Source organism: Dreissena polymorpha, chromosome 8 (genome assembly GCF_020536995.1).
Source record: "Dreissena polymorpha isolate Duluth1 chromosome 8, UMN_Dpol_1.0, whole genome shotgun sequence".
Classification (NCBI taxonomy): Eukaryota; Metazoa; Mollusca; class Bivalvia; order Myida; family Dreissenidae; genus Dreissena; species Dreissena polymorpha.
Genome location: NC_068362.1, coordinates 57016340 through 57039581, shown reverse-complemented (window position 1 = coordinate 57039581; position 23242 = coordinate 57016340). Strand labels below are relative to the sequence as shown.

General features: G+C 33.7%; 1 protein-coding gene across 4 annotated transcripts in view; it reads right to left on the bottom strand.

Moving 5' to 3' along the window:
* Window positions 1-14083, bottom strand: part of LOC127842106 (uncharacterized) — a 31779-nt gene extending 17696 nt beyond the window's left edge. For 2 of the 4 annotated variants that reach the window (XM_052371429.1, XM_052371431.1), the window contains exons 1-10: window positions 13914-14083; window positions 12282-12401; window positions 9758-9823; window positions 9180-9245; window positions 6361-6412; window positions 3790-3860; window positions 3530-3664; window positions 3380-3418; window positions 3147-3215; window positions 564-632 (exon numbers count right to left, since the gene is read on the bottom strand). In XM_052371429.1, the coding sequence (XP_052227389.1) occupies window positions 564-632; window positions 3147-3215; window positions 3380-3418; window positions 3530-3664; window positions 3790-3860; window positions 6361-6412; window positions 9180-9245; window positions 9758-9816 (560 nt within the window). In that variant the 5' untranslated portion in view covers window positions 9817-9823; window positions 12282-12401; window positions 13914-14083. The remainder of the gene's footprint in view (window positions 1-563; window positions 633-3146; window positions 3216-3379; window positions 3419-3529; window positions 3665-3789; window positions 3861-6360; window positions 6413-9179; window positions 9246-9757; window positions 9824-12281; window positions 12402-13913) is intronic. The other 2 variants (XM_052371430.1, XM_052371432.1) reach the window with 2 other exon arrangements.
* Window positions 14084-23242: the final 9159 nt, after the last annotated feature.

Sequence of the window (23242 nt, the reverse complement as noted above, 5' to 3'; positions counted from 1 at the left end):
TGTATAGGGAGGCATCAAGTTATATAGGCAATCATGGTCGCATACCGAGTTTCATCAAAGTTCTCTCAGTACCTTTTAGTCATCGGTTGAAATTTCACTTTTTTAGGCAACAGTAGCAACATACATGTTTCTTCGAAGAAAACACTTAAACAACATTTTTATTCCCAATATTCCGACTTTCATTAACTTATCAAAATTACTGTTTTTACTTAATCCCAGGATCCCAACGTTTGTTTGAATCATAGAACCATAACCATAGAAACAACGTTGAATGGAAAATATCTCAAAAATGACCCTCTGAGCATATACCAAGTTTCATCAAAGAAGCTCGAGTACTTATTAGTTATCGCAGCGTCAGATTTAAGTTTTTAACTATCCCTTTGATTTTCTACTATATGGTTTGTGTGCCTGCCTGCTTCCGTGCGAGTGTACGTCTGTCTGTCTGTCTGTCGGTCTGTTGGTATGTCGGTCTGTCGGTCGGTCTGTCTGTCGGTCCGTCCGTCGGTCGGTCGGTTGGTCTGATTATCTTTCTCGAGTAAATATCAAAAACGCACTTGACAAACCTTTCTTTATCAGATCCGTCTGTTGTTGGAGAATCTGTCTGAAGTTTTGCAATAGTCTTCTCAAGCACACTGAAAAAATGTTTTAATTTACGCCATTATTATTAAATGCGAGTATTGCAAGATGTATCGCCTATTGAGCACTGCTGCATCCTCGCATATGTTCCATGTTAGTTGCATAGATAGAAACTGGAAAACAAACGGACCAAATAGTATCCGCGCGTTTCTCTTATATGAATTCTCAGACACTACATAAATTGGTTGAGAAAGACAATTGAGCTTACCAGCATGTTGTAAAGTTAATTTGTTTGTAGTAAAGTTGTGTACCCACGCGCAGTTACATTAAATATAGTAATTTAAATGGGACAAACATGGTTAAAGATCGCTAGCATATGTTATTATGCACAAATATTATTCCGGATTGAACAAAAAATCGTATATCGTGTATTTCGATTGTTTGTAAACAGTTTATATTTAAATGATAATATAGATGTTTGATTTTTTTAAACCAAAGTTGAAAAAAGACTGCAAAAGGATGTAATTTACCACAAAAAAACAAATTTGATTACTTGCGATTTGAAATGGAAAGGTTCAATTGCAAAATTAAACAATATGCATGCGACACCACGGTAGTGTCCAATGTTGACCCCAACGGCATGATTTTAACAAACTTAATAAATTATCTCTATACAATGTTACATACCTTTTTTTCTAATAACGTTTGTAATAGAATGTGACCGTTGGGACGGACTTGATCTGTTTATTCACAAAGGAATGATTTGAAAAATACGTTATAGAGGGCCACAATAGTATGTTACAAAATAAAAATGTACGGGCTTGTGGTTCGAAGAAGAATACTTTTGTAGTTGTTTCCGCCGTTGCAAACAATAAAATTCACCCCAGGGTCATTATATGAACAAACTATTAGTAGGGCCTGTATAATATGTTGTATAGCAGATATCAAATCGCTGGCTGTTTAGTGATTTCAAAGATTTATCAAATTATTTTGCTATATAAATCATTTGAACCCGCGGGATGGTAAGTTTGAACTTTAGGGGTATGAATTCAGCACATCTTGCAGACAGCCACTGTTCAATGCTACACATGCCATAGGGTGAAATTTACCGTTTCTGTCAGTCAATAAATAGCTTTTGATCAATTTCACCAGTTCCTTTTCCCTTTTATCAGTCTGTAACGCATGAGTAAGCATATGATGACTATTACTTTAGATAGCATTTTATAACACATAGCGTAAAGTCAGGAAATAAATTGTCCTTCATGTGATACAGGTTATCATTCTTGATCATATACCTCAGGAATGCTTATTTAATTATGTTTCATGTACATTACCAAAATATAGCTACCTTAAGATGTTAGATAATTTGTATTGATGACCAGCAATCGTTTATACATGCATTAATATTGTTTAGATAAATAACAGCATTATTACAAAAAAAAGAATACAGCGTAAATATAAAATACTTTTATCACTCGTCATGAAATGAGAAGGTTGTACTACATAATTCACAGTGATACGCTGCGTCTTCAGTCAGTCAAAACACATACACAAGAAACGTTGAAAACAAGTAAAAGGCCACGTTGACTCACCTGAAATAATACTCCTATTCCTTTCAATTTTAAAGAAGAAGAATAACATAGTATTCACATTTGAAATACTTATTTTTCTTTGGCGATTTACAAACGTCGAAAGAATGTCTCCCAACTATCATGTTTGCTAAGTTACGACAAAATCGACCAACTTATTTTGGAGATATGTCATTCGAATTATATGTTTGCATTGTCATTCGAATTATATGTTTACACTTTTGCATGAGCGTGTTCAATTTCGAAAATGACACCATGATGAAATAATTCGTTAAATAATAATAATAAGTTAAACATTATATGAATTACACAATGCTCATTTTCACTTTTCATTAATATTTGAGCACAAGACCAACGGGTACGTCCGGAACATGACTGCAACACTTGTTGGTCAACAGGAGCGCCTACGGACGACAGTCAAACGACGAAATATGGCTGGGTTTTGCCATGTCACCAGGCACGACTCTCTGTGCAAGACTGTTCTCCACGGCACGCTGGAGGGAGGTCGACTTTGAGGCCGTAACAATAAAAGCTGGATGGACTATGTAACAGAGAGAAGCTGCACACGACAGACATGACAGAAGGAGGATTTTTGTATCGTCGTCTGTCATTCCCCCCTAACGGCCAAACTTGCCAAATGATTTATAATTATGATGATTGTGGTTGTTTTTTTGGTATTAGAAAATCCCTAATTGACAATTCATTCTGAACATCATTCAATTTATATGAAATTATACAAACCAAAGACGCAACTGACGGACAGAATGGTCAAGTAGCCTAAAAAAGCCTAAATAGCCCTACTAACATGTGTTGTGGGTATGATTGTAGAATACAGTAACAATCAGTGTAAAAATACATCTCGGGAAAAAATAACTTTTGTTTGCCCATCAAGGGCCATCGCATCGCTCGTCGTGTTGGCATATCTTCCTTTTTGTATAACCACTGTGATTACATTAAATTGTTTATGTGGACATCACATACCTTATCATTTTTGTCATGATGTTTTTGTGTTCCTTAAGGAGTCGAACTTGCTCTTCCTTGTGTATAAACCTATAATATATGGAACACGTACAAAAAAATCTGATTATTATGACTTTATTTATATCTAAATTTTAACGCATTTAAGTTTTAAAATTTTAAACAAGCATTATTATTACCTACACAACTACTAGAACTGATGTAAGATACACAATATAGTCACTTAAAAAACCTACTCTTTCAGTAATTGTTGTTCCTCAACTCGACTCCTCCATCTGAAAGGTCAACACAATAATTACATTTGCACGACGGATAAGTTGAATTCTTTATCTTTGTATTTATGTAATAAAATACATAAAGATAGAATTATGGAAGTAAAAAACCACCTGATCGTAAGCTCGTGGAGTTCAGTTTCCGCTTTTTGTAGTTTTTCAAGAAGGGCGTCATAAACATCAACAAAAAGCTCTTCTGTTCTTTTTTGATTTTCAAGAATGACGTCATGTGGTTGAGTCATTAGTACACTAAAAAGAGGAAAAATTGATAAGAAATTAAATATTTGACAAAGACTAAAATTACAGAAGTAACGCGTGCTTCAAGAAACGATGGATCATACGAACACTATATAATATTTCATAATAAACAATACCGAGCCTGGAGATGTGCGTTTTTACATCGCAGATCAGCGTTTTCTTCCTTTACCTTATCAAGCAATCGTTTCTGAAATAATTCAAATTGAAAATATTAGAAAATGTGTGAGTAATATGCTGTGTTATATAATGATCGACAATTAATAAATGATTTTTAATAGCTGTTTTTATTTTAAATACTAATATACGCGCTGTTAAAACTTCGATTGTAATGTTACTTAAGCTTTGGTTGCTTTGAGGAATAAAGACGTATCACAGAGATTTTGACTAATATTGAAAGACTACGTTACGAAATGGACACATATGTACGATTTAATAATATTAAGGCATTTGTTTTAGTTTCTGAATGCAAATACAACATCAATTGGAATTTTACTTTATCTTAAATGTTACTAGTATAACAGAGTTCAAGTCCAAGTCTGTTATACAAAACAAGTTACACGTTATTAATTTCTCTATACATTTTGTTATTGAATAAAATACTACAAACGGCTGACTAATGGTATTTAAAGTAACAGGTACAATTTGCGAATGAACATATTTCCTGAGTGTCATCTAGATTTTTAAAATAAATAAATACACTTCAAAACAACTTCATAATATATAGGATGCAAATAACACTTTGGAAATAGAGATACACTGTGAGTACCTTTTTGTGACGGAGGTGTAACTTAAATACGGTCAATGATCAACATTGTCTAAATGAAAACGTCAAAGTAAGACATTCAATGTCATTCTTAAAATACTCAAGAGTCCTTGTTTCAATGTGTTTTAGTATTATGCAAAATAGATAAATGTTTAAAACGCAACAAACAATAAAAGATACTTAACATCAATAAAACAATGTTCTATTAAAATAATAAAATAATGTCCTTTTACAGTGTACAACTAATGCGTCAAGCAGCAAAGTTAGCAATTTTCGCTGTTAAAGCTGTTAAAGCGAATATATACGATTATGCTTGTAAACATGTTTTCAATCTTTAACCAACGCAGAAAAAAGGACGAATACATATAATTTAATAAACTGATACTCGTTTAAAGCGAGTAGATACAAAATAGCCATTAAGAAGGGGTACCTGAAAATAAAACGACACAAGTGTCACTTGCTATATATAAAGTATCGCATTGTAGGGTTTTCTCTACAGCTGGGGCAGATGAAGTTCACTTAATGCGTATTTTATATACAGTGGTAATATAGTTTCTGTTGTATAATCAAAAATCCATTCATGTAAAGAAGACATGCACACGTTTAGTAAACTCGACAACAAATACGAGTAAACTTGTCGGTGTCTGCGTAACAGTGTACGTTAAAATTGTTATTTAAGTAAACTTGATTAATGATACCATTAAGATGTTTGAGATATTGTTTTTAACATTCCTTGTTCATATTCATGTACTTGATTAAGATTTAAAATATGAAGTGCTGCCATTAAAATTGTATAGACTCGCTGCAATGGTACCATAAATCGAATGTTGTAAAATATAATGAGATTCTATACCACTATGTTCAAGCCTATTGAGACGTTTACTGAAAATGTTTAAATGCTGCATAATCAAATTTTGTGTCTTTTTGTCATGTGAATGCTGGGGTTTTCAAAACAGTACACGTGTCTTTTTTCAAATAGGAATGGATGTTTCACCATGCACACGAAAAATAACGATTGTATTAAACTCTTAATTGTTTGATGTTCTGGAACAACTTGTCTAAACTTTTATTATGATGTGTTTTTCGTGAAATCTCAATCAGTTTGAACAAAACACAAAAAGAAGAGAAAGGTTGAATACACTCGCTTATTTGTTCCAGATTAACTCGATGATTATTTATATAAATTATGTGATCGTACATCGCCCCATATTTTCGTCACTAAAAACAACCCTTAAACGACAGAACAGTAAATCGATAAATGAATTATCAGGCAAATGTATCCTATTTTAATTGAAAAAAAGTAAGAGTAAATGAAAATAATTTTTACAACCCGAATTATTCAGCTTTACTTATGTGAACAAATATATAAAACGCGTTTAAAGTTTCATCAAATTTGGATAATAAAATCCTGAGATCTTGCGCGAAAACAAAACTTCATGTAGAAAAAGTTAGTAATTATTGGAAATAACTCCCTTAACAACGTTGGAGTGATAACAAGCGCATGTCCACCATATTGGGATCCCAGCTATAAACTTTCATCTAATTCGGATTTGTGCGGTAACGAATAACGCTTCTGAAGGACGTAATGACGGATGAAAATTAAGGTAAAAAAAGTTTTAATTCCATTATTTAAATGAGAATGTTTGACGACGCATGGACAAAGCGTCGACTTTATGCTCTCCTGGAAATAATTGTGATGATGACGGTTAACCATCGCAGAGTTCTGTTGTCCTAAACACCATAAAAATCATCTTAGCCGTCACAACCTAGGTTTGTCAACATTTTCAACACTTATACTGCCAGGAAAAATGTATGTTTTTTTATAGAAATAAAATGCCTTGCACACACATGGCATGTAAATTTGACGTGTTTGTATCTTTATTAAATACAATCAGGGCTTGAACAACATCAAAAAATCACTTACGAAATGTTGTAGTTGCTCAAAGGTTTCGTCTCTTTTTTTATGTTGACACTCGCTGCGATAGAAATAGATAACACTAAATAACATTTAGATCAATTAATACAATTTCAATTAAATCGAGTTCAACGGTCTGAATTTTACGTTTGTGTGGCATTGGAACATAGGGAATGCATGGTTGGGGCCGGGATGGAGAAAATGTATTCGGTAGGCTAAGAAAAAGAAAATAGGAAGAGTTTAAGCGAGCCGTATTTTCTCTTTCAAGTTCGTTGACTGTAAAAAGTGTCTGCGAAAACGAATGCACTATTTAATTTCACATTTAACGGCGAATTATTCAATGCAAACTGAGAAATAGTGAATAAAAAAAGCTTTGCACGTTAATAAGGATCGGAAGTTTTGATTGCTTCGTCCAACTATATTAACAGCAACGTTTGAAGCTGCTGTCACGGTGGAAGTCCCTGACGAAAATATGCATCAGTTGCTTCGGAAAAAAATGAAGTGGCTTGTTGATGGAGATACAGTTTTTCTTGAACAGTAGATAAGATTCGTTTTTTTCTAATAGTCGGAATGCTGTCGATTTTTATCTTTTCATAGTGGCTTTTATTTAACATTTCTGAAATTTTGCGATGTTTAGTTTCTGAGAGTGAAGTATAATTTAGGGGCAGATTGCATGTTTTATGTCCTTATATCTTTCTTATATCCGTTGGTGAAATGTTTTTGTCCCTTGGATTAGAAATTCATGTTTTCTGTGTTGCATGGTTGATAAGTTTCTTGTCTTTGTCAAGACCAGCCCTCTTGCACATGCATTGTAATAATTGTCCAAGCTTTTTTTCCTACTGTTTTTGTCAACGAGTCATTATGTTCATTAATGACTTGATTTTTTTTAATTGGCCGAACCGAATGGATCTTGAGGATTAAGAAATTATTTAGGTCTTTCAATTGCTTAAAGTCTTAAATGTGCATCTATGTATGTCGCTGGTTGCTCAAACTTTTGGTTTCATTTTCCGGATATCGTACACCATATCATCTTGCGTGTGTTTGTCTGCCTTTTATTTAGTTGCAGGTACCCTTCAACCCCCTTCGAATCTTTCTACAGAATTACAATTCCCATCTCTAAGTGAAAGTTGATTAATGACAGATATTGTAACCTTGTGTAATTTTAATTTAAAAACAGTATGACTAAACACTGAAAACCTGCGAAATCCCATTACAAACCTGGAAAAACGAAATACAGTTTTCTTTTAACTCAATTTTAAAGACGATCAAAAAGATTTCCCCCCACATACATGACAAGGTTTCTTTCGTTAGTTTTCTGAGTTTAAAAAAATGGAAACCTATTTAATATGTTAGTGATGGTTTAACATTTGTTATTATAATCATTTATTCACTTCAGTGGTCATGGTCATTGCTGGTATAATTAATAGTTACATGTATATCAAAGCGATAAAATACTGTATAAACAGTTTTGCAGTTCAATTGAGAACAACATGTCTTCATTAAGATAGGGATATCTGAGTTCAAGTCTCAGCAAAAACTTTACACTTGACTTGGCTGTAAGACAGTTTACTATAATATATCATCCTTAATGATCTGTTTTTGTTTGACATAATAACCTCAAATTGTAATTCTCGGTTGTTCCTCTTAATCCAGGTGACACATACTTGTTACACTACAATATATTCAACAAGGCCTTTGGCGTTGTACCCTCTATGCATTCCACGCATCATTTCAATCTCCTCGTCACTTATCCGATCTGAGCCATTTGATGTGTAGCACTTTAACATTGTATGAGTTCTTTGTTTTATCTCTAAAGTATCCATTGTTCGCTGCTGTGTGCTGTTTTCTTGCATAATGTATACAGGATATTTATTGTGCTTAAGTTTCCGGTCAATGCTTTAAATAATGTTCCTGATTGGGCTTGAAAAAATATTTAGGACAGTCACGTTATTTGTTTTGTCACAAGTATATACCAAATAATAGTATAACGTTAATCATCAATATAAAACAAAAAATACTAACACATACTAAATCGGATGAATGCTGGGTGTCGTTAGACGGTTTCAAATTAAATTGCCGTGGAACAAAACCGAAATATCCAAAACATTTAGAAAGAACTCCGAGTATCGAAGCCAAAAAGTTAAATTTGATTGGAAATCCCTTTGTTAATAAAAATAGTTCTTAGTTGATTGAGAGATCTGTTCAGAAATTTCGTATTCAAAAATCATAATCATTTCTTGTATTGACTCAAAAACTTACATACTATGAATCGCTTTTTTATATTATTTCCAAGAACAAAAGTTGAGGTTCGGACTCCATAAACGAAACGATATTTTAAATATTGTTTTTGCAATGAATCTTATTTTGCGCGCTTACTAGAATAAATATATATTTGAACCGGTGACTTTTGTGTTGACAATTATAATGCTGCGAGTCTGTAAACAAGTCCCTTTACACAGTGTATGTACATACGGTATTGGGGATCTCAAAAGTCGAACCGATAAGCGTTTATGTAAAAAAAAAACAAGTCAATGCAAAAGAGACAATAATGTCTGCTTTATGTTTGAATAAAGGTTTTTTATCGGCGCGTTTTCATATTGAGCGTTGACTTGTTTAATGTTGTATATGCCTTACTTTGGATAACGATAAATATGTGCAATAGGTGCAATTCAGGGGGCGAGTACAAAACATGTCGACCATTTGACCGAACTAATAAAAAGTTTACAGCGTTATCTTCCAAAGGGGAATAATTACGTTTCTGTAATTTGTAGCACATACACATAGATAATATGAACATACTTTGCATGTAGATTTCCATTATGTCATACCTTTTTTGAATCAATCCATGTATTGATTTATTCAGGTTTTTAAAAGACTTCTTTAAATCATCGGATCTGAAAAAATAGCAGATTCTGAGCGAAATGCCACTTTTCATGACATTATGTTTAACTTTTTCGTAACATGTAAACATCATGAATAAAACAAAAGAAATAAGGAATTAAACCTCGACGTCCGTTTTGTGTATATTATTTGGTTACTTCGCAAGTAGAATAAATAAACGATTAATGTGCTTTGTACTGGATTGTGCATATGTTGTATCACCATTTGTTTTGATAGTAAATGCATTAAATTGTTGTTTTAAAGGAATACCTTAAACACAGAGGTAGTTATAAACAACTAACGGGATACAGATATGTACAAACTGATGAGAGTATTTTACTCTGAATGTTAATTGTACTCTTTCCTTCACCTTTTAGCCCCTGATGACTATATGAAATTCCATAAGCATTTTTTCAATAATGCCTATGTAAAGCTACAAAGAAGGATGGATGGTCGAAGGATGAGATTACAATTCTCCTCTCTTTCGGAAAAGAATAATAAAAAACACACATGTTCGCGTACTTACATTATTTTGCCGGGCATTCCAAATCTATCACCATCTTCGCCGTCTAACAAGGTTTGCATTTTAAATCTGAAAACATGCGTTTCGAAAATTGGGTGCGAGATGCAAGTGTCGTTATAACGTTGGAACATGAGATGGTGATTCATAGCTTCCAGAAAAAAAGACATATCTAAGACGTGGTTTAAGGTATATAACTGTAGGTCCTGTTTATCTAATTTTAAATATCATTGTTTATTAATTGTTTTATTATATCTTACAAGTCGTGTTAAAACTACTGTGTTGTTCTTAACATTGTTAATGCCATCTTCGTAAACCACATATAATTTAATATCCAGCATACGCATTTGTGATAAATTCCAATCGCTGGAATAACTCTTTAAGGAAATACGCTATATAGAAACAGATTCCAAAAGTAACGTTGAAACACTTTAACTGAAAAATGACGTAGCTTGAATTGTTATAAGAACAATCATAATATATTATTTATACATTTACATTAACATGTATAACATTCATAACTTATATTTTAAGTTATGAATATAAAATAATTAATATCGGCATCAAGTTAACATGATAGAGCCACGTCTGCTCGTATAAGAAGAAAATAGTTAGTTGTTGAAAGTGAACCAAACGTAGTTTGCTATATAACAGGACAATAGTCTGTTTGTAACCGGATCTTTAGTGTATTTGTAACACAAGAACCCAAGGATCACTATAACGGTCTGCTATTTGTAACACAAGAACCCAAGGATCACTATAACGGTCTGCGATCGGTAATCAATAACCTATAAATTCTTTTCTTGCTTAAGATAAAAAACGAGAGGCAGTTTACTAGGTGACTTAATGACAAAAGGTTATCTCGTCTCCGAAAACCTACATCACCGGCATCTAGCAATATATTCCGTAAACCAACTAACAAGTCTGTTGACCATGACCATATAGTAGAAGCCTTGGACATTCAATTTAAATCTACTAGCCTCTATGGCTGCGAGTTTTTGCGTTTTATATTCCCATATTCTGGCGCTACTGACGACACGGAACTATGGTGAATTTTCTTAATTAAACCTGATTGAATATCTCCAGTTTTTTTTTAGTACCCCAGTTTCCCTCGTCTTTTTAGGCGACCCGACACCGCAAACTTAAGTGTTATCTTCATATTTCCCGCAAATTTAATCTCATACAAAAACATACCCAGTCTCACGCTACTATAATGTCCATTTTGAGCGATAATTAATCAATCAAACAGTGGATAAAGAGTGCTATAAGATTTCGATCCAGTGAGAATAATGTTGTTATTTAAAAAGCGTAAACATTTTCCAAAGACCATAAAACGTAGAGAAATTATAAATTATAAATAAGGTTCATTTACAACTTTTAAACGACTTTCAATCATGGTAAATGGTCTACAAAATTCAAGTAATTGGTGTATAACAATATTTAGAACACCCAAAATGTTATCAACGGTCTGAAAAATGCTATAACCCAGATATGTTGGTCTCGACTTGAAATGTATTCTTGATGAATGGAGTTAGAAAACAATCTCAATCACGTGTCGAGCAACTAATGAAATTCCGGGTTTAAAGTGATATTATGGGCATCTAACAGTTTATAGGTGTCTATCGAAACCGTTGTTTTTTTGGTGCTTTCACTTCATATACACTGATATTAGTTAATGCAGCATTAACATACTAAAACAATATCTCGGAAAGAGAAAAATAATGCATTTGAATTTCAACCGTACTTTCGTTTTGACAACTTAGGACAGAAATGATTCGATTTACGATGTGAATCTAAATGTTGTTTTAGTGCGGATTTGTTCATACGACACAAAAACACGATTTTGTTTTACGGTTTATTTAGTCTTAGAGGACTGTCCAGTCATGTAAATTATCGAATATAATATATATATTTTATAAACAACTGGTAGCAAGATGAGTTGCAGACAATTGGTCAGTAACCACATTTACTAACTCTTTTGACCTTTTAATTCTTTTCAGCTCAATTCAACAGTGCAAAATAAAATGCCCATAATATCACTTTAAGTTTCAATGTTTGCTAATCTCATCATACATCTTTTTACAGTATTTATGAGCCGCCCTAGGCTAATTTTCCAGGACGTGTTCTGGTACTGTATCGGGTATGACTTTTGTTTACCATTCAAATAATCTCTTGTTATTTGCACCATTTTAAATAAGATAAGTACAGCAATTGATAGTAAGACTTGATGTTCGTTCGACTGGAATGTTTTCAAAGTTATACCAATATAGTTTAATTTTACAGAAGAAATCGGCATGTAAACAATTACCAACACCATCAATTTCAATGAAGTATTGCTGTCATTTGACGAAGAAGTTCTCGGAAGAGAGATGGGAGAGAGAAGAGAAAAGAGAGGCCAAGGAAGAGTGGATTAAGGAGCCATACAGGTCATAAGTGTTTACAAAGAATGTTCCGCATTTCCTTCAAAGAGCAGAAGATAAACGGTGATATCCGGACCATGCCAGAAGCAAAGTTTGGCCAACAGGAATACCTCCTGAGTCCTGACGATGATCAAACGACGAAAGTTGGTTTGGTTTGAATACGTCAACAGGCATACGTCTCTGTGCAAGACTGTTTTCCAAGGCACTTTAGAGGAACGTTTCCGTTAAGGCTGTCAATAAAAAGCGGGATGGATAATGTGAAAGTGCGGACGCCTCTCACCATAGATGCGCTTCTCCCAGCAGCCCACAACAGACCTGACTAGCGGAGGATCTGTGTGTTTTCGTTTCTTATTTCCCCTTAACGGCATGGCCTGTCTAAGGAATGGTGATGATAATGCCGATGATGAAAAAAAACTATTTTATTATTAAAATGCCGATCTTAACTTAATAATATTAACATTAAAATAACAAGTAAAGTAAAATAAATCATTTATTATTAACAATAGGGTTATATCATTTAATTGTAATTTACTCTTGTATTAAGGGATTGCTGTTCAATTGCTTATTGTTTCAAAAACGTATAGCATACTTTTATGAACTGTGCATGCTAATGTATATATGTATTGTTAAAGCACGTTGTATAGAGTGCTTCCTGCTACTGTTTCAGAGGCATGCTTAAAACCCCCGTATTGTTTCATTTACAGGCTGCCATTAACCAGACAATTAATGCTTACCTTATACATGCACGAGTATTGTCTAAACACATTTTGACCGTTCGTGGTGATATTTTAAAACGTTCAACTTCATTTCAAGAATAGTGTTAATGGTTGCCCAAGAAGAATGTGTTTGATATTAGTGTGATATCTTTCCGATGTTTTGTCAAATTTTCGCGTAACGTTTTAAAAATAGACCTATACATGTTTGATCTTTTTAGCGCACCTTTTATATGTTATCTTTATATTCATCGTCGCCGTGCTTTCGTCTAGAACATCTAATGTTACAACACTCTAGAGTTCGCATGCATTACCCATTTACACTTAAAACATGATCGAAACAACTGTCCCAATTATAATTCGATTGCGTTTGAATCTAGGTCATGTACGGTCAAACACTAGTTCACTAGGTCAAATAACAGTACATTAATACTATCACTCCAGAAGCTCTTTTACGCCTTGATGATATTTTGTCCGAATTTCTACCATGACACTTTCTAGTCAAATTTATTTTTTAATTATGTCAACCACACAGTCACGAGATCAAGAGCGCCCATGTCACGCTTATTTAAAAACAAAAACGTAAGATTGTTTTTGTAAAAGTTAGCACGAATGCTATGTTATTTAAAACTCATTACATATGCGTCTGAACGCAAACACGTTCTTGAATATGAAACTTTATTAAATATTGTCAACACTGAATCATTTTGTTTATTTAAGTCATACAATGTATCCACTAAGCTCATACCTCTGATATTAAAACACCGTTGTCAGTTTATGGTTTTAGCAAGAGCACTTGATACGCGTAAACCAGGAAGTGTTCAAGTAAATTAACGGACCGTCGTGATATGGTCAAATGTTTATTTTATTCAGCCTTATTATTGCAATTATAATTCTTTTAGTATATTCCAAACAGTTCAGTTTTGTTTGTTGATTAACTTTATGTAAAAAGGTACTCGAGTCTGATTCATTATATTATTACAATGCTCCTCTTTGCTTATTTTTATTTAACAATGCTATATAACTAACCTTTTCTATTAACTTCGTCTAGTGCGTAGTCTGCATACGTTTCCTTTTTCGTTCCACACTAAAAGCATAGGTTGAAATGACTGTTAAAAAGCCGTAACATCTAAATAAAATTATTGATGTCACACCCGTTCGATACATATCCAGCTCAACAGTGAATATTTTATCTTGGTTCGTTGATATTTATCAAGCAGGCAACCTAATAAGATAATACAAACACTCAGACCTGTGCATTTTGTTCTATAAATATGACTGAGTAATTACAAAACTTTAAAGTTGCAAAGATAATTGACCGACATTATATGCAAAGTTGACACCCGATGTGGAATGTTTTAATCAAATATTGAAATGAATGATTTTGCTATTTCCCTATATCCATGTAACGATATCGAAATATGAAAGAAAATTATTATTTTGAGAACCAAGTACGAAGTACCGTGGAGAACATGTTATTACATCCACATATAGATGCCGAGTTTCATGATCATATCGCACGTAATTTTCCTATTAATCCAGGTTTTGACGAATTTGTCTAAATAATGAGAAACCTATTTGGAGTTGATGTACTACACCAGTATCGTAACACTGCCATTAACAAGTGTACATTTGTATATAATACAATAGGCATGTATTAAATATAACTTTAACAACAACAAAAAACTACAGCAACATTTAGACTCATTTTTCGAAAACTTTGGAACAGCTTGAAATAAAATTTACCATTAGTTGAGTAATATCATATCTAGATTCTCTATTGATGTAGATACCAAAACTATTGTTCGTACTTCATATATGGAGACGTTTAGAGTAGCCTTATAACGAAGTGCAGAACGATTTGTTATCAGTTCTAGGCCATTGTATCCTAAACGGTAAAATTATGGTTACTAGTTGTTGTTTAATGATTACTTAACATGGGTTTCATCATGATAACGATTGCAAAGTTCTTAACTATTTCGATCCTACCGTATAACAAAATTCCATGCACAACTTTGAGATAATACATGTATGCACATGCTCACTAATTGAAAATATGCTGCCTCTTATTACATATTACTGTTGGATTGATTGTCGCCTCGGCGAGCGGGCATGCACAGCGATTCGATGGAGAAGTGGACATTCAAGAAATCGTGAAACGACTGAACAAACTTGAAGCCAAATGAATTAAGTGTTTTCGTACTAAATTATTACAATTGTGATCAGTGTTATTAATTTCTAAATAAACATAACACCATTTTAAATTGCATTTACTCTACAAACGAATATGCACGATAAAACAAACCTGTTAATTGAAAATTATGTATGAACACACAAGTTTACAAAATCATTGATGAATAACACACTTATTTAAATGAATTATCCGAACGAAAAAGGAACTTACTGTTTGTCAAGTTGACTAATTTTCCAATACCAAATGAAAAATCAGTTTAGAATTGTTGGTACATTCTTATGTTTAATATCCAAAACAAGTGAATAATAATGTTTGCCTATCACACATCGGTCCTATTGTTTCACAAACAAATACGATAAATTATTTCGGTATTGGACTAGTGCTAGCATTAAGTGTGTCGTGTTTAAATGTATGAACTATATTTTTAAGAAACAATTTGAATAATATAACATTACACTGTTTGTTTATGTCTTTATTCGATGTTTCTTATTTATATGTACGTGTGTAAAGTAAAAGCAAATATTACTGTGATATAAAAATCGTATACACAATTTTAAAATGTTTACTGTGATAATTTCCTTCTATAGGTCATCCGCCCCAGGCAGTTAAAGCTTACTCGACTACTGGGTTATGTCCTGGTCAAAATCAGCGGTTTATATTTGACGGTCTGCAACTTCATCTTGAAGTCGCGTACTGACAACACTTGGGCGGATGCATATCACCTTTGAACGGCACTTACATGTACCTGTTTTCTATATTAGTATGTTCGCCAATAGGTCACTACAGCTAGATCTACTGTGGAATGAAACAGTGATCGACAGAGTACTTGCAGGCGATATTGTCTGGGATGGATAATCATCTTAGACAACAATCGCGATGTCAAAGGCAGGGAAAGAGGTCTTTCTTCAACACCATTTAACGGGTGGCGATATGGTTGTCGTCAAACAAGATACCCTGAACAGTAAAGCTGGAGCTCATCTGCAAGTGTTTATAGAGTATACATTTCTATGTACTCAATATATGCTTTGTTTTGTTTAAAGTCCTAAGGTTTAGTATATACTGTGCTAATTTTTAATTTAAAATTGTTCAAAAGATGATATTACGTATGAAACGCGCATGACTCGGGTACTTAGAACATAAGCCATGGTATGCATGTTGAAAACAACAAAAGATAACAGAGTAAAGTGATACCATGTATTGTCCCTTTCAGAATGTCGAAATCGAACCTATCGGTATTTGGTCCCGCGGAAAAATTTATTGCGTAGGAGTGTAACAAAGATCGGTTAAACAGTTTTACAACATACCAATTAGGTAATAATATCCTGTAAGTTTCAATCATGCACTCGATGGCAATTTTGTTGGTTCATTTCAATCATGAGTGCAGCAACTTGAAATCGAACCTATGGGCATTTGGTCCCGCGGAAAAATTAATTGCGAAGGAGTGTGAATCATTTCAGAGTTGGATTGCTAGTGCATGCCTATTATCAGCGAATGTTCAAACGTTAAATATAAACTGTTTTTCTGATAACCTAGATTGTAAAAATTGTTTTGCTGCATACCGATTAGTGAATAATATCCTGTACGTTTCAATCGTGTACTCAATGGCAATTCGTTGGTTCATTTCAATCGTGAGTGTAGCAAATGGAAATCGAACCTTGTGGTATTTGGTCCCGTGATTATATTGACGGTTAAAGGGTATGCATATTGCTACTGAACAGCGAGTATTCGTGTTATAACCAAAGCCGGGACATGCACCCAGATTTATTCTCCCTCGAAGAAGGAAAAGCGTTCTGCTTTGAACTACTTTGGCTTTGTAAACACGTTTCATACAAGCTACATGATCAAGAGGTGTCACTCGGCGTTTTTCTTAGCGCTATGAAAAGAGCCGCTTTACCACCTTGCGATTTGCAATACGGACTAGCATACTAGCAAACAATTTAGCCTTAACTTTTGTCATGCATTAATGAAGAAACATTGGCCTTTCGGCGATGGCTAAACCTCAGAAATCGCATTCAAATAAATATTTTTCACATCTTGCAGAAAAGTTCTGTTGCATAATTTCTCAAAAATATCCTAAATCAGATAATATACAATAACATATGGACATCTGTTCAAGTATCTTGCAAGCCGGATTTGCACAAGTTAATGACCATACATTGGAAGTCATAAATATGCGTATATAGTTTTTATCAATTCTGCTAGCAATTCTGAGAATGTAATGAAAGTCGCTCAAACCGATGTATATACTTTTTGCATCATATCAACTCAAATAGAAATAATCACTTAACGTTGTGTGTATTGTGTTTTTTCGTATATTCTACAAGCGAAATATGATGCTTAAATACTGATAAATGTTTATTTTGATGTTTCTCATTGAAAGACAAGCTATACCTATCGTCGTACAAAATGTTTATGCAGTCAAAAGCGAGTAACTGCTTTAAGTTTACGAGTCACTCAATGTTAGTCTCAACACGAGTGGTTCGTTAGGCGCAATTAATGTTCATGGCAACATTGAGTAGCATAGTTTGTTGCCATATGGCAAATATCTTATAACGTTTAAAGGCATTCATATAGTTTTTTTTATCATGTTTCCTCAAATAAAAGTTTTGCTTTGTACGATTGAAAGCTAGTGGTGTCACTCGGCGTTTTCACGGACTTGTGACCGTTCCTCTTGTCTGAGCACAAGAGAAGTCGCCTTCCCACCCAGCCCTAGCAGACTTTAACCAAAACAATTTGAACAATGCGTGTCATCAACTGGTTGGAAGCTTTATCAATGCCATCGCGTCCTCGGACTCGCATATGCATCGACCCACGTCAGGTTCCAAAGCTTGCGGGCAATAATAAGTGTCCCTCGCGTATAACGACAGCATGAATAAAACATGTTAGCACTGAAAACCGAGGCGTTTCCCCTCAAGTGCTATCAGCGCGCTTCGCAACTTGTGGAGTCGGTCTAACGACACCTTCATACCTCGGTCGCCCATACTCAGTTAATTGACCGCTGTTGTCTTTCTGCTTGCGAAATTGAAGGACTACTTGCCAAATAGCAGTCAAAGACAACCTTACATTTATCTAGCCAGATTGGAAACTACGAGCGAAAACTGACTCGCCCAAACGAGTGACCCGCTCCCGCTTCGAGCAAAACCTCGCCTAAGCACTATCGACCCAAACAGGCCAGTAACACAGCTCCGTTAACTGGGGAGCCTTGCCAGTTAACACAAGTAATTTGCGATCCTGGCTAGAGCAATGAGTATATTCAGACTGGTGTACCACCATGTGATTGTCTCCTTGTAACGTGTTGGTATTTGGTACTTGTAGTCTCTTGTGCCAAAGTAGAGACTGAACATTTGTTTTATAGATCAAGCATTTATTAACTAGTTGGTAGTTCTAACAGTACGTCAAGATAAGCACCGTGAAACATTTTAGCACCGAAATACCGAGGTGTTCATCCCCAAGTGCTATCAGTGCGCTTCACACTTGTGGAGTCTTAAACACCTCGGCCGCCCTAACGCAGTTAATTGACTGTTTCTGTTTTATTTTTGTTTTATTTTGGTATTGCATAGTTAATACATAGTCAATACACAAACACATACATCAATAATGCTGGCCAGCAAACAAACAAGGAAAAAGGTAGGAGAACAATCTCCTTTATTTTTCATGTAAAAACATAAACATGCACACTGTCAACACTTGCCACTTGCAACACCGAGTTCATTTCAGTGCAGAATGTTCACATTTTTCGATCGACACACATTCGTAAAGTTACATGGATTCACAAAGTTACATGAATTCACAAAGCTGCACTGATGTCCATACACGGGACAATGCTCAAGTTATCGGTGCGATGGACCCACGGTTTTGTCGCAGCTGTACGCCATACGTATGTATTGACTACTCGGTGTCCACATCAAGGTTTGCAAATTGGCAATGAAAATAGCAATCAGATTGTGTTAAACAGTAAACGATAAGAGTAAACAGTCTGAAATGAGAAAAACATACATGCGTATTATACTATGTATTACATGAAATAGTAAACACAAACTACTAAAGAGTAACACACAACTCAACCAACTGTTTAACTGGTACTTACTTTTTTGTGTTGTGTTGTCTATTCAGGCGCCTTGCTGTCACTGCTCGTCTAGCAGTAGAGCTGAAATTAAAAGAAAAGCCTGATGAGAAACTTTCAATCTGTTTGTACAACTTACAATTTATGTGCACAATTTTGCATTTTAAGATAACATAACATTAAAAGAATCTCAAACAATTGTTCAACTAATACTTACTTGTTTGTTTTGTTGTTTCCACAAAGGCGCCTTCTTGTCACTGCTCGCCTGGTAGTAAAGCTGACTCGTCTAGTAGTAGAGAACACTCGTCTAGCACTAAAGCTGAAATGAAATTGAAAGCATGATCAGAAACTTTTGAATGTGTTTGTACAACTTACAATTTATAAACACAATATTGAACTATAACAGTAAACTTGAAACAACGAACAATTCTACTTACCTATCTCTCTCACTGAAATACAAAAGTCATGTTCATAGCAATCATAGCATATTAACACACAATGAATACAACTCAAAACTTTAAGTAAGAAACTCAGTACTTACTTTGTATTTTTTATCCAATCCTTGTGCTGGCAATCTTCTTCAGTTCAAACTCGAGCTGAAATCAAAACTCAATGCATACATGTAAATATTGCCAAATAACAAACAGAACTGTAAATAAAAACGGTAACGTAACAAAACTAACTTTTCAACTGTTTTGGTACTCACCTCTGGAAACTGATATCATACAGACATTTTGCAGAGCACAATACTTTTTAGTATCAAGTTTAAGAATGATTTTTTAACATCCGTTTTTACTAACACAAAGCCTAAATAAAAAAGACACGATATGATAAAACAATATACATACAGACTTATACATCAAGAAACACAGTATACTTACCATTGCTGACCTGAAATTGAAAAAACACATTTTGTATAGCACAACAATCATATTCAGTTTTTACATGAATGAAGTGTACTTACATCTGCCCAACTGAAATGAAAAAGAGCATAGCAGAACAAGTCATAAAACATATTTCAATATGCAATTAAGAAAGCAATTTGTACTTACCAACAGGCAACTGAAATGAAAAAAACACATTTTGTATAGCAGAATACAAGTCATCTAAACAATTCAATATGAAAATTAAAGAAAGTTAGTGTACTTACCACAGCCATACTGAAATGAAAAATACATTAAGCATTGCATAACAGTATACAAGTCATCAAAACGTTCAATATGAAATTATAGAAAGTTAGTGTACTTACCACAGCCATACTGAAATGAAAAATACATTAAGCATTGCATAACAGTATACATGTCATTATGGTAAATGTAAAAACGACAAAATGCGAGTATATAAAAAAAATCCAGTCAAACATACATACCTATCATTCTGAAATAATCCTAGATCATATCATTTATGTTAGTAATCCATCAAAATATTTATAACTGTACATTAAACGCCAGCACAAAATAGTAGCTTATCCCCGCAGGGCTCGACATTAACTTTTGAAGCCACTTGTCCAGTCTGACAAGTAGACCATAATTTCACTTGTCCTGACCAAAAAGCAACTTGTCCTGGCCATTATATTTTATTCTGCTCAGTACTTTGCAAAATAATGAAATAATACAAAATGCTCAAATCATAAAGACTTGAATTGTTCAAAATACATGTAAACATAATTGTAGGCAATTTCAATTCAAAAAGAATTGACTAGAATAACAGGAAAACTCAAGATTATTGATTTTTAAACATTATACAAAGCCATAATACCTGACAAAAACTTGTGTGTTGCCAACATCGAACAGAAAATGTTAAAAGTGATGTATATGTACAGTATACAGATATTTAAAAAAAAATCATTCTATACATAGAGAGGACGTCACTACGTTAATTGTCTGTAAGACCGGTGTGTACCGGTGTCGGAAAATTGCATATTCTTTACAAGGGAGAATATTCTTGTTATCTTGGCAAAGAGAAAAATGTTAAGGGTTGCTTCCCTTGTGAACAGTACAGTGTAGTACATGTATCACATGGAACTATCGGAATATCTCGGGTTTCGACGATTAAACGTATACAAAATATACTTGGAAAGTTGAGTGATATCTCCACAGAAATAATGGCTTTAAAGGCATTTCTTCTAAGTTAAACAATTATAATGACCACTTCTCCCGTCAGACTAGCAAATTCTTTATTTACTTGTCCGGACTAACAATTTGGTTGTCCCGGACAGTCGGACTAAGTTTAATGTCGAGCCCTGTACCCATTTAGTTTTATTCAAGCCTGAACAATTCAATATTTATTTTCAATTCCGAGAACTCAATTGCTTACATGACGTTCGTATGACGAAATCAGCTCGATATGATTTCCCACTAACGTTATTAAAGAGCGACTATCGCACTGTGCTTTTTTCAACTGTGTTTTTTGAGTATAGTATCAGTACAACGAAGATATAAAAAATACATATCAAACCACATATATCAAAATGTTCAGCACACTAGCGCCTACACAATGATACACAAATAGTATGGTTATGTGTACAATTGTTCTTGTAACTTTTAAATATCAAGAAAATCTGCGTTTAGATCAAAATATCATAACTCGCGCATTCGATTTTGTATGAACAAATATCATTATGAGCGCATCGAAATTTATATTAATCTGGTGAAAATTTTATTGAAATTGGACAACGGATTCTAGGGATATTTCTTTTAAACCACTGTCAAAGAAACACAATTTTCTATCGTCGATATGTAAACTCTCCTTAAAAGTTGTATGATGAGATTTATTGAAATGACGTCATGAATTTGCACCAAGATTGAAGGGTCAAAATGCTTCGCGATTCATGAAATGTGTGTTTGTTGTGATATGGTTTTCTGTCCGTATTATTGCAGCGTTTCATAAAAGTATCAAGAATATTATACCAAAATGCACAGAAACGAATTCCTTATTGAATGGTACAAACAAATATTGTACTACTGTGAGAAATTAACTTTTTTCTTCATAACAACCCAAGTTCGGCCATTAAACAGAAATTTTGACATATATCCACTTATCTACTAGCAAAATATTTAAACTCTTATTGTTTCTCTCTATTTGCTGGTTATCGTAGTTAATTTTTCATCGAAATGCGTTCACGCGTTATTGAGGCAGTTAACATAATAGTGCTGCAAATTTGTTAAGCTTTCTAACTGGTCACAACACAAGAACAGAGGGTTTTATATACCAAAATGTTCGCCAGGGTCTGTAGATTTCAGAACAAGATATCATTTTTCTCGAAAGTGCTGGAGGGCGTTGATATCCAAGATGGCGTCCAAGATGGCCGCCGTTTTATGATTTAATTACTAGTGAAAATGAAATTAATACGTCTATTGAACGCCTATATGTACTTAAGAGTGTAATATAGTTAAAACTGTAAAATTAAGATGTTCATTTATTGTAGTTTATATAAAATTTAATTAATTAGACAACATCAATTATCTTCATTTAGATCATCATATTAAAGTGAGATGAAATAGTGACCCATGAATATTATTATCATCACCATTATTATCGTTATTATCATTATTATTATTATCATCAGTATTTTTATTTCTTTTAATGGTAACACTTACTGGTGTATTAATAATGCAGAGAAGGATCACCACATGGTTGTAATATATGTCTTCACTACTCTCCTCTGCTTTACATTTCTGAAGCAAAAAAATCATCTTTGTTATTGTAAATGTCTTTTATTAATAATTATTACTTGCCTGTGTTCTCATTTTAAGTACATAAATAAAAAAAATAAAAAAAATATACATACTTTTTTACTTTGCAGTCATAGTAGATCTGTAAGCTCTCTTTCCAGATGTAGCCATATTTTCTTCTCTAAAGACTGCGTCATTCACTAGGCTGATGAAGTTCTGTTGTTTTACCTATTAATATATTCCAAATAATAGTTAAGCATATGCAGAAATTAATATTTATTAGGCATACACAATAATTCAACAACAGAAACATTTTTTTAATAAGTTTATTAACAAGTTAATAAAAGGTGTGAAAAAAATGTCCGCTTGCTTGTACCTATCCGAGTTCTACTCAAGTTTTGGATAAAAAATATATTGGCACCCCTCT